Source organism: Humulus lupulus, chromosome 3, assembly GCF_963169125.1.
Source record: "Humulus lupulus chromosome 3, drHumLupu1.1, whole genome shotgun sequence".
Lineage (NCBI taxonomy): Eukaryota > Viridiplantae > Streptophyta > Magnoliopsida > Rosales > Cannabaceae > Humulus > Humulus lupulus.
This window is the reverse complement of record NC_084795.1, coordinates 263,627,695-263,641,402: the sequence shown is the minus strand read 5'-3', so window position 1 is coordinate 263,641,402 and position 13,708 is coordinate 263,627,695. Positions and strand designations below refer to the sequence as shown.

General features: G+C 36.4%; 1 protein-coding gene across 1 annotated transcript; it reads right to left on the bottom strand.

Moving 5' to 3' along the window:
- Positions 1-8,581: 8,581 nt before the first annotated feature.
- Positions 8,582-9,789, bottom strand: LOC133821624 (mRNA export factor GLE1-like). The gene is made up of 4 exons (XM_062253805.1): positions 9,584-9,789; positions 9,163-9,330; positions 8,915-9,073; positions 8,582-8,694 (listed from the first exon to the last, which is right to left on the bottom strand). Coding segments are annotated over exons 1-4 (372 nt in total). The 5' UTR covers positions 9,586-9,789; the 3' UTR covers positions 8,582-8,651.
- Between the last annotated feature and the right edge of the window lie 3,919 nt (positions 9,790-13,708).

Below are 13,708 nucleotides of genomic sequence, written 5' to 3'. Positions count from 1 at the left end.
CACAGCTCGCGGGTTAGGGTTATAACTTTGTCGTCAGTCATTCCAGTACACTCCACTATGAAGTATGCCAAGGCCTGGCCTTTTATGGTTTTTCTCGGATGATAAGTGATCTCGAATTGTCCGAGCTCAACAACCCTTTTTAATAATTGGCCCAAGGCTTCTGGCTTTGACAAGACTTGCCGTAGTGGTTGGTCAGTCGGCATATGGATGGGGTGTGCTTGGAAGTAAGGTCAGAGCTTTCTAGATGAGTGAATTAGGCTGAGAGCCAACTTCTCCATTAACAGGTATCTCAATTCTTCCCCCAGTAACCTTTTGCTGATATAGTACATGGGTTTTTGTACCTTCTAATCTTCTCGGACGAGCACGACGCTGATGGCATGCTCGGTTGTAGCGAGATATAGGTACAAGATTTCTCCTGTGATAGGTTTCAACAAGATGGGAGGTTCTGCGAAGTGCTTCTTGATCTCCTGAAATACAAGCTCGCATTCCTCTGTCCACTCAAATTTTCTGCCCCATCTCAAAAGTTTGAAAAATGGCATGCATCGGTCTGTAGATTTACAGATAACACTACAAGAAAAAAAAAGTATTCATAACACTTAAAAACTGCTAACCGGGACTATTGATAGCACTTTTGAAAATGCTAACATAGCTCCTGTTATTAAAAGTCCAGTCTTTTCTGTAACAGTTTTTGAATGTTATGTTTGGTGTTATCTTAAACTATTTAATAACACATTTTTAGGTGTTATAATATTCAAATAATAACATTTAGATAGAGTTTTTGGTTATAAATTTGAAGTTTAATCTTGTACTTTTTTCATAACACTTTTCAACTGTTACATTTGATTGTTTTGATAACATTTTTAGTTTGTTATATTATATAAACCATAACGATTTTTTACGCTTATAATATGTTTTTAAATCATAACATATAGTACTAAAATTTTAAATTTTATTTTGATAAGTATACTTATATGGTTTTTTTTTAATTAAAAGATTTTCATTATTGTATTTTGATAAAAAAAATTCAAAATTAATCATAAAATGTAATTCTCAATAGATTGATAAACCATAAGTATTACATTAAACAATAACTAATTCAAACCATGAATGTGTCTACTTCATGAGATCTTAGTTCTAACTTAAGTTTGAATGCATAACATAATAAAATTTTATAATCTTGAACAATTTTTACTTCAAAAATGAAAAATAGAAACATTACAAGATACACAAAAGTAAACCATGCGTGAAACTTGCTCCATCCTTCAATTCATCATCCTTTGTGCACTTGCTCCATATCTCTCTTCAACAACCTCATCCATTTCCAAATTTAGTCTAAAGCTCTTCCTCTTTTCATTGAGGAGTTTAACTAATTTTCCTGTAGGTATGTGTTTTGGCCTCTTTCCTTTTGTAGATGGAGGTGACATATCTTGTACTCGGCAAACTCTTTGACTAGTTTCTGATCAATCGTTTCTATAATTAGTACGAATTTTGATGAGTTACAAAAATCATATATAACAACATATTATCAATTATCATAAAAAAAAACTTATAATAAAAGTCAGAAAGAAAGAAATAAACAGTCATTCTTGGCATCAAAGAAATAAAAATTCAAAGTGTCATACTAATAGTAAAAGAGCGGATAAGCGTCTCATGGTCCATTTTTTCCACTTTTATCCTCATTATTTTATATTTACTTTTTCCACTCCATAAAAATGTAGAATTTTTACATTACATACGACTGTTTTAGTAGCCACTGCCAGCAAAAAATAAATAAATAAAAGATATATGTTGACTAAGAGAATATTCTTAGTGCCAGCACTTAGTCTACTTAGTGACTAAGAGAATATATATATATATATATATATGTGAGGTAGCTTTACATATCCTATGTACTTCTTTGTAGAATTTTTGGTTCCTATAAGTGTATATCTGACAAGTATAGAATGCCAAATTGCTATACTCCTCTTGAAGAGTTTCTTTATACTTTTGGAGGACCCTGGCATTTCTCAGTTTCTTTAGTGTAATGGTTTGATTTGAACCCATAAGTAGATCACTAGTATTACATCACAATAGCTGTCATAGAAAACACTTGCTTGGAGAACCTAGAAGCAACATGATTCTTCACTGTACAATATTTGCATATTCAGGTGAGGGTTAAGGTAGAAATAGAAGAAAGACTTGGATTTTGGGACGATTGTGAAATTGAGGAAGTACTTTTAAAGGACAACTTTAAATTCTAAGATTTTAGCTGTTTACTTTCTACATGAATGGCACTCACTATGTCTATTGGAAAGGATCATTCTGCTCTGTCTCAGAGCTGGTGTTTTGCACAAAACCAGCAATGAGACAGTCAATCATTTATTTATTCATTGCCTTTTTCTGAAAGATTGTGGATAAATGTAAAACTATTTATAGTTGGAGGCTTTTTGGATTACTTTACAGTACTCTGTAAATTTGTTAAGTTTCAATTTTTAGGAGTGGGTAACGAAAATAGAAAGTAACTGTGGGATTCTTCTGTGATGGCTATTTTTTGGTCATTGTGCTTAGAAAGGGACAAGATAAATTTTTTAATATTGAAAAAGAGATTGATATTATTTGGGCTAAAGTAGGCATCTCAGTGATTTGTTTAAAAAGAATTCAAGAATTGTATTTTTGGTTTTTCAAGAGATTGAGCATTTTTTGTTATTTGGATTTCAGTGGACTTTTCATCTCCTTTATATTTTGTCTTTGACAATAGTAGGGTCTAGTTCTTATTAAACAAAATAAAATAATGTATAAATAATATGTTTTCTAAAGTCTATGGTTTAGCTCATTTCATTTTGTCAAACTTTCTGATTATGTTCGTTGTGTTTCTCTCACACATAGATTATGATGAGAAGGCTGAAGATGCTGTTGATTATGAAGACTTTGATGAGCAATATGAAGGACCAGAGGTTCAAGCGGCCACTGAGGAGGACTATCTTTTGCCCAAAAATGCATACATTTGTATATCAAACACCTTTAGGAATGTGCTATAAATGTAAAGTATTTGTATTTGTGGGTATATGTTTTCAACACAAAGTCCATATATGCATGTATCCAGCAATATGTATTTGAGGAATGAACATGCCTACCTAGGCCACACAACGAAATAGTTGTAGAATGAGGGAGATCATACATTGCTTTTACGATGGTATACATTTCTATATTGGAGCAACAAGCAAAGTATGTGGATGCTTTGGAAATTCTCACTGGGAATTTAGGATCTCTGTTAATGATTGAAGTTGATAAACTACGTATACAGATACTTTAGAAGATTTATTTGCACTGTTTGATGTTTTTGGCTTGTCACCTACTCATGAACTCATGAATATTGGTTATTACATTACATCTTATGAAGCATATTACATTAAATCTTTCATGTTTACAGAGGTTTAAGAAAATGGATAATTAATATAGGGTAATAATATTGATCCTCTAATCTTTTATAGGTGTATACAAAAGGGATACTAATCTTTTGAAGTTTATTAGATATACATCAAATAACTAACAGAAAATCAGAAAACATTCCAACCATATTTATTAATCAACCATCAATCATTATCAATTCAAAATATTCAAACAACACACAAGTTTTCTTCCTTATCTCGCCGCAGCACACAAATTTCTCAGAACCTACTTCACTAATACACACAAGTTCTCAACCTTCCGTTATCACCGCAACACACAATAATAATAATCTCCGAACCTACTTCACTATGGATGAATACCTAAGATATTCAAACTCCTCTAACATTTGCAAAGTATTTTAACAAAAATAAAAGATAACATACCTCTTGCAAACTGCTGCAAATAAAGTTCCCTCCAATTTGAAATCCAATGAAGCCACTAAAATGAAAGCAAAATAATAAGAAATCAAAACAGTTATTATGCATAGGTTAAGCACACCATATCACATAAAAAAGCTGATGAAACTGAATTATGATTATAAGAAAACAGAGCTTAAACAAGGCAATGTAACAAGACAGAGCACAAAAATTATTGATTCAAATCAAATTAGATTACTGCTCAAATAAAAAAATAAATACTCAAACCACAATATCAATAGCCTACTCATTTTTATTCTGAAACACACCATATCACATATTATTATTATTATATTTGCAATGATAAAAATAATGAAACGAAATCAATGATTCAGTGATAAACAAAACAGAAAGAGAAATTGAAGGAAAGATGATAAGTAGAGTGAGAATTAGGGTTATAATTGGGAAAAAATATGAGTGGAGATCGCAAAAGTGAAGATTCGAAGTACATACCCATGCCGATGAGAGCTTGAGATTGAGAGAGTGATCGCCAGAAATCGAAGAGAGTGACAGAAGAAATGGACGAGAGACACAGAGATGGAGACAGAGACAAAATGGAATGTTAGTATTATATTTTTTTGACAAATATATCAAGGTTATTACTAAATAATAAATGTATATTATATTACTGCTAGTTTTATGCCAATTAATTTATCATGACATGACTATATAATCCTATAAGTTTCTTTTTATGGGATCTCAATACTGCATTGTATATATGTAAAGCCATTAATATTTCTCAAATTTGTAAATGATGGTAAACTCTTAACAGATGGACAGGACTTCTGTTCTGGGAGATGCCATCAATTATGTAAAACATCTGGAAGAACGAGTAAAGACACTAGAGGAACAACAAGAAATGAAAACCGAAAACCATAAACTAGTCATTTTGATGAAGAAATCTCTGCTATGTACTGTCGAAGATTCTTTGTCTGATAATGACATGGTTATGCAGCCACTGCCTGAAATTGAGGCCAGAGTTTCCAACAAGGATGTTTTTATAAGAATCTATTTTTAAAATAATAAGAAAAAAGAAATCATTCCTTTTAAATCGAAGTCAATAATATTAAGTGAACTGATCTAAAAGCATGTTGCTTCATACATTTTAATTTCTCATTAAGACCTGGCTAAAAGCAATCAATACAAAATATTATATAACCACTATGTCAAAAAGCAATCAGTTGAATATTTATATTAGATGAAATTAACGCATAAATGATCAACTCTTAATATACCTTAATGTAGCAACAAGGAAGGGGTGGCCCTACACGGCCCACTGTTGTGTCATCTGCCTCAGAAAAAGCAGCTCCAACAAAAGTTTCTGTCAACCCATATCCTTGGCCAATAAGAGCCCTATTTAAGCATAATCAACCAAAAAGAAAAGTATGCAATAATAAGCAATAGATATACATGAAATGAAAAATAACACAACCCATTGCAAGAATTTCACAGTGCATAGTTAGTCTAGCATGGAACTAAATATGGAAGTATTAGCATCTAAATGAATTTGGATGAGTGATTGTGTGCATATAAGTATGACATATAACTTCACATGTGGACACACTAATCTAGTAGAGTTTGAAATCCAATAATTTAACCTTTTAATCGTATTAAATAACAAGGTTAAACCTCAAATTCAATTATTGTAAATCTTAAGAATATGAAATAATTACCCCATGCAGATACTGATGAAGCATTGTGAATCCGCAGATAAAGGAGCTCCACCACAGAGCATAAATCTAATATCTCCTCCAAGTACAGAGCGTATTTTCTTAAAGATGATTAAATCCCACATCATTTTTTCCAGTCCCCAAGCCCCAAACCAGCTTCCTTCTACAGATTTGTTAATCAAGCTTTATGGCTGAGATGGGAAGTTAGGAAGACTGAATTATTTGTAGAACAAATTTTGTGATGCTATAGGCTCTAACCACGAAATGAACTTATAAAGAACTTACAAGACAAAGTCACAAAAAGTAAACTTGGATGCTCTCAAGCAGTCAGTTGGATGCACAATATCAAGCCTCACAATATAATTCAAGATATATATATGTATATATACATGTATATAAGAGGCATTTACAAGAATTTGAACCTCACACCACTCACACAAGCAGTCACTTACAACTTGAGTTAGCCTTAAGTGGCATATATATATATATAAGGAATAGTTTGCCCTTAGTCCCAGATAGGGGTTAGCCAAGGTAGAAACATCACAGTAAAAACAAAGCAAGTTTTCTCATTTCAGAAAGAATAGGAAATTAAGTGCCAAGGATTACACTGCATATGTAAATTGCTAAAAAAACGTATGTACTAGTTGATGGGATATATTTTTTTATCCAACAGTTAGTAAAGAGGAAGTAAAGGGAAAAGCAGACATAAAGAGTAAAATGGGCAGTTTGGTTGGAGAGAAAAGAGTGAAAGTGACAAGAAAAGTGAGACCTGCAATTTTTCTTTCTCCAGAAAAGGGGTGAGAACTTTTTGAAACAAGTGTAATACAATATTTCTATTTTGCCCTACACACTACAGTTACCCACATACCCCTCTATTACCTATATTTTATTATTTGACCACTTTACCCCTCATTCTAGTTGCTTCTTAGGATGCAGTTTTATACATAAACCATTTAATGAAATGACTAGTGAACAATATAAGAACTCCCCACATGATTTCTATATACTCAACAGAATAAAATTCTACACACTGCCGTCAAAAACTGTATTTTAGTAACAATGCATGCACAACATTTCTAGTCCCTTGATATGAAGAACCATATCTCATATCATATCTATACATGTATAGTGTATGTGAGAAAAGAGACATATTCTCAAATTTTGTTTCCACTCTCTCAATCACCAAATAAAGCAAAGAGATAAGAATCTGATCCAAAGATACAATAAACTAAACGTACCTTTCTAGCAAATGCTCCAGCACTGATAGATTGAGGGTAAGCAGGATTTTTGAGGATCTTGACAAGTTCTGCTGCTTTTTGTCTGCAAAAGGAAAATAAATATTTCCACCATATTATGTAAAACAATTTAGTCATTTACATGAGAAAGAAAACACATTATGTGAAAACCAACTAGGTAAGTAACATGATAATAAGCTAATTAGATAACTAGTTGTTGAATAAAAATATGTAGATTGATGGACAGAAATCCAATATTACTTGACAGCATCATTAGTTCCTGTAATCTGCCATATCAATTTAGAGATATTTCTTTCATGGCGAACATAATCCTAAAAAGAAATAACATTATGTGAGAAAATAAATATTTATCATATCAAAAAGAACTTTAAGAAGAAAAAAACATGAGATGTGCTTAAAAATGACAATCATACATAGCAATAACTGTGGAATGATAAGTAAGAAATTTAATATACAGTAACATCCATGTTTACGAAATCCAGTTAAATCTCATTTGAATTTAGTGTATAAATACATTCTTTCAGTACTATATATTTAAAACAGAGGGGAATTCAGTGGAGTGTCAAAAATGAACTATTGCCAAAACCTAGCTGATCTTTGTGAAAACTAGGGCTAAACTAGATTTTTAGATAAAAAGGCAAATGATTATATCTATAGATCAGTACAAGGTTGCTATATTTGCTTGGTAGCCAAATTACCTGCTGATGCTGAATTTATTGGTTTTTCAAATTCAAATTCCTTGGTTTTGGCATTAGTTTGCAATCCTAAAGCTTCCTTCTGAACAGCAGCCTGGCTTGACGCTTCATTGGCCTCCCTTTTAGCAGCCTTTTTTGCTTCTCTTCTCTTAGCTTCCATTGCAGCCCTATTTGCTTCTTCAGCTCTGAGTTTTGCCTGCATCAAAAAATACTTTTATTACTAACAACCGCATAAAACCAAGATAATATACCAAAGCGCATTAAGATTATATCAGAAGAATATGTAAGAATAATAGAGGACTGTGACAACCATCTTTAGACATCTACCAAAAGAAATGAATAATCTGGGCAGTCAACAAACCTCAGCTTCTGCTTTGGCTTTTTCTTGGCGGAGTTTTTCTTCCAGGAGAGCTTTCTCTTTTCTTTTGGCCCCTTCATAAGTCGCATCACTTCTTATTTTCCTTTCTTCTATCTGGGACCTGAGTTCATGGTCCCTTTGGATAGCAGTCAAGTGATTGTCAAGTGCTTCAGCACTACAGATGATGACCCAAAAATTAGAAAACAGAAAGTCCAAATCTGACTTAAACAATAAAAAAGAAGAAGGAGATGAGAAATCATTAAAATTCCAGGGAGAAAAAATATCAAAAGCATGAGCACTTCAATGAGGGGAGGAAAAAAAACAATACAACATTATTAACAAAGGAATTGTAGTCTTACATTTTTCGTTGATATTGGATATCAAGCTTTCTCTCATTTTCACGCCTTGCTTCTCCATACTTATTAACTCAAAGAAATGCAGAAGAAACCTTTTCATTTTCACTCATCAGATCTGACTCTATTGTACAAATTTTGTTCCTAATCTCCTCCTGTTATTGAGCCAATTAATATTGTCATGCACCAAGAAGGGAATTCTACGACCACAATAAGAAGAAAAATTTGCAGGGAAACCCTGGAGCTCCAGCATGTAGCCAAGGTATGAGATAAGCTATTCATGAGATATGTGCCCTAGTTATTCATAATACTAATTGAATAATTAAACATTTTGCAACAAAAATTATGCACAAATTCTACATCAGACGAAACATCATCCACTAGATAGCTACAGACCCTGACCCCAAGCTGATGTTCACTGGTTAGCTCCATCAAACCTCCTTCCACCAATCCTGTTTCCTCCATCAAGTATGGCTAAATTTCAAGAGCTGACTCATTCTCAGAGTCGTCATCATCACTAAGAGATAAATCAAGAAAATACAAAGTAATAATAGAAACTAGTGAGATCTCTAACAGTCAATGTGATAAAACATAACATAGATATATCATAGAAGTCTGTCATGAATACACAGTAGCTGAATAAATCTTTCGATGACAGAATAGGGATGCAAAACTTGAATTGATAAAAACATGGAATATAAGTAAAGAAAAACAATCAAGGCCAGTTAAATGCATACCTAACATAAAGATCGTTAAAATTAAACCGATTAGCAGAAAGGGAGCTTCTATTTTGAGCTTCCTCATATGCATTGTCAATTTCATCCACCTCATCATCGAGGACACGCATTACAAATGGCCTAGAACTTCTTTCTACGCTCTTCACATTTGAAAATTGACTATACAAAATTTACAACTGAACGCTTAGTTAAACAAAAAAACACACATGCACCAAGTAGTTATCTAAATCACACACATACATACTTACCGCGATTGCACTTTAGTGAATGGCATTGGGACTTTGGAAGAGCTACTAAGTTTTGTTTCCAATGCATTAAGCTCTGTTAAAAGAGCATCGAAGCTCCAATCAGGTTCAGGGTCGGCAGCAATTCCCTCAACAGTTTGGGGACAACGAAGTTCCAACTTAACAGCTCCCCTAAACAAATCCAAATTGATCCCACAGATCAGAAACAACCCATGATATCAACAACCATTTGCTTATACGATTTAAAAATCATAATTTACAGTAAAAAAGAAAAGTTTCAAATTCGTATCTCTATTCCTAGATGATAATCAAACTATGAATTCCAATAAAAAAAAATGCATTCTCTCTTTATAAATGTAACTGAATTACAGAAGAAAATTTAACCAAAATATGAACGATAAAAAGAATTAAGCTTGAAACTTACATTGCGTAAAACTTCAATTTGAAAAGCTTCGGTTCCCCCAAATAATAGGGTTTCCGCAATCCACTGTATAGTACCTCCCCTCGTTCGTGGCTCAAAACGCAATCACCAACACCGAGTTAGGGTTTTTGATTTTTGACCGTTGGCAGCAATACCACACTGGACGAAAGAGGTTGTTCAGTGATGGCCAAGCAAACTGTTTTAGTCCCTTCTTGGATTAAAAAGAAAAGAGAGAGAGTACTCACCATGAGATAAGAGCAAAAGCTGGGCCTAGCCTCGCACTGAGAGAGAGCCTCCTCTGCTGGCTTGCGGACGATTTCGTCGCCACTCAATGAATTGGTCAAGAACGAGTATATCGATGGGACGTCCGATTTCGATAGCGTCATTACAAGCGAGCTTTCGAATCAGTGATTATCTGATATTAAATTGCAATCTTAAATTAAAAAACACCTCACATAGACAAACGAGGTTATAGTGCTCTTGCCTGGGTTTTTGCTTCCAGCAGGAGAAATGTCGTGAGGGAGAAGGAGGAGTTAGAGAAGGAGCAGCAAGACTTGCATGAGGGAGAAGGGGGAGACTGAGCAGCGAAAATCGCGTGAGGGAGACATCAAGAATCTTACAGATCGTGGTGATCCAGCGGCTGAATGGATTAGAGACATAGTGTGAGAGAGAGTGAGAGAAGGAAAGATAGTCGAGTCTGAAAGAGACGGGCAGAGGAGGCAAATGGGTTAGACAAAATTTTCATTAGGCGCTTCTTTCTTTTTTATTTGGCGCCTAAATTGGCTGTGAAAAAAAATTAAACGTGTATTAATAACGTTTTTTAATAAGTGTTATTTTTTACTGTAATATATACTCAAAATTGTTGTATTGTAAATCTACTTAATGTCACCATCTTTCCACTTAAGATTTGGACGTCTTTATGCTTTTGAGGTGAGGGCATGTCAATTAACGCTTGGATCTTTTCAGGAATAACCTCTATACCCCACGCGTTCACAATGAAGCCCAGAAACTTCCCCGACGACACTCCAAAGGAGCACTTCTGGGGGTTGAGCTTCATGTTATATTTTCATAGCACGGTGAAGCACTCTTTGAGGTCGTCCACATGGTTATTGTTATGTTTAGATTTAACCAACATATCATCAACATACACTTCCATGTTATTACCTATCTGCTCGGAGAACATCATGTTTATGAGCTGTTGGTATGTGGCTCCAGCATTCTTGAGCCCGAACGGTATGACATTGTAACAGTACAACCCTTTATCTGTCACAAAACTCGTATTCTCTTGGTCTGGGTCATGCATGGAAATCTGGTTATATCCAGAATAAGCATCCATGAATGACATAAGTCATGCCCGGCTGTGGTATCTACGAGCTGGTCGATCCGAGGTAGGGGAAAGCAGTCCTTAGGACATGCCTTATTGAGGTCAGAGTAATCGATACAAGTTCACCATGTTTTGTTATGATTTGGAACCAACACTGGGTTAGCGACCCAATTAGGGTAGAAGGTGTCTCGTATAAATTGATTCGCCTTTAACCTATCGACCTCTTCCTTCAGGGCTTTCTTCCTGTCATCGTCCAAGAGTCTTCATTTTTGTTGCTTTGGGGGAAAGCTCTTGTCAATGTTAAGGGCATGGCTTATTACATTCAGACTTATTCCTACCATGTCCGAATGCGACCATGCAAAGACATTCTGGTTCTTCCTCAGGAAGTAGATTAATTGCTACTTTGTTTCTTCTGAAAGGTTTCTCCCCACCTTCACAGTTTTCGGGGGATCGACCTCTTTGAGCTTGACCTCTTTGAGCTCTTCTAGCAGCTCGATATCAGCCATTTCTTCTACTCTTGGATCGATCTCTTCGTCTATTGTGAAGATTGTCCCGTCCTTATTTTGAATTATAACAAGTGTTTGTGCACTTGTCTATTTTTTCCCTCTAACGAAAATGTTGTACCATTCCCTTCCTGCGAGCTGGTCCCCTTTTAAAGTCTCGGTGCCACTAGAAGTGGGGAACATGATGGCTAGATGCCTTACAAATGAAACTTCCCCCAGCCTTACTAGGGCGGATCTCCCGAGCAGTACGTTGTAGGCCAATGGAAGATCCACCACTACGAACTCCATCATCTTGGTTGCAGAGACTAGGAAGTCTCCCAAGGTTACGAGGAGTTCGATGGATCCCATACAGGCAATCCATTCTCCTGAAAAGTCGTACAACGTCGTTGCACAGGGCTTTAGGTCGCGAAGCGCGAGTCCCATCTTTTTTAAAGTGTCCTTGTAGAGGATATTCACCGAGCTCCCATTGTCAATTAGGACTCGTTGCACCCTCTTATTCGTGAGCTGAAGGGTAATGACCAGCAAGTCATTATGAGGGAATTGTACACGAGACACGTCATCCTCAGTAAAAGTTATGGGTTGAGATTCCACCCTTTGTTGTTTTGGAGCTCTGGGTTCGGGTTCGTAGGGAGACCTGTCACTAGTTTTCAGCTCATTCACATATCTTTTCTGGGCATTCCTGCCCGATCCTACGATATAGGGTCCCCCCGAGATGGTTATGACATCTTCTCCATCAATCAGAGGGGATCGTTCATCTTCCCGTGGTCGGGAGTTACTGTTCTGGGAAGGTGGTGCAGCTGCTGCCCTCTAGCTGGTGGAAGCCTGATTGGGGTTTTGATTTCTAACATATTGCCTGAAGTATCCTCTCGAGAACAGACCTTCGATCTCATCTTTTAATTGCCTGCATTCATCGGTTGTATGTCTGATATCTTTGTGGAATCTGCAGTACTTGTTGGAGTCTCTTTAGGCCTTTTGGTTTCTCATGGGGTCAGGTCATCTGAAAAGGGCCTGATTTTCATTAGCTAGGTAGATATTCTCCCAAGAATCATTGAGCTCGGTATAAACTTTGTATACAGAGAAGTATCTCTCCCCTTTCTTCTTCTTTCCCCCATTCGCCTCTGGATTATTCCCTTCATTCTTCTTTCTTTTAGAAGGGTTGTCCCCGGTGGGTTTTGAGGTCGAAGGCTCCGCCGAGGTCGAGGCAGAGTTTATGTTTGTTGTTGTAGTTATGGGCTGAGAGGTCATATTCAGTGCTGACCTCGCCTCCTCTACATTAACAAACCTCCCAGAGAGGAATTCCAGGCATTACTCCAGCTTGGACATCCATTAAATGGCCACTGTCGTCGATGTCACGAGCTCGAGTGACTTCCAAATTAAACCTTGTGAGGTAACTTTTCAGTGTTTCATTCGGCTGCCGTTAGACATTGGTCAAGGCAGATGCGTCGGGCCTAATGCCGATCATGGCCTTGAATTTCTTCTTGAAATCTCACGATAGTTGATCCCAAGAAGCAATCGAATGTCTTTTATATTTTTCAAACCAGTTCTTTGCTGGTCTCGTGAACGAGGCTGGGAACAGCATTCACCTGAGCTCGTAGCCCACATTACTGGCTCGCATGATTGTGTTGAATGTACTTAAATGACTATATGGGTCTGAATTTCCATCAAACTGTGGGACATGAGGAATTCTGAACCCTTGAGGAAACGGGGTGCTAGAAATATGAGGGGCGAAGGGCTCGAGTTCTTCATCGAAGTATTCATCCTGTTCCCGACCTCGTTCATTTTGCAAGAGCCTGAATGCTTTTTCCAATTGTTCAATCCTTTCTTGGACTGGATCTACGGGGGGTCTGACTTGAATCTGTGGGAACTAGTTATCGTTGATTACAACTCCAGTTCTGCGCCTTGGCGTAGGTTGCGTATGCCCATTAAGATGATCTCTCAAATCTGGATTCAACGGATTATCACGCCCCCGATTATGGTTCAGATGCTCCTGTAAATCTGGGTGATTTCCTCGCTTTCAAGTGTTCCTATGTTCCTGGTTGTATATGCTTTCAGACCTGGTGTCACCCGAACCTTCACTGACATGGCTCGTTACATGGTTATTTCGAGATGGGTTTCTTGCGGGCCGCCTTGTCTCAACTGTTTGGGATCAAGACATTTGGCTTCTCGTGCGATTGGGACGCATACGCTCCCTAGCAGTCTCCCCATTCCCCATGCCTTCGCCTAGCTCGCCTTTCCTTATCACCATGGGTCGGTTGTGCATTCCTTCGATTTGGCGAGAGGTGCCTTATAGGCAATGGTGGG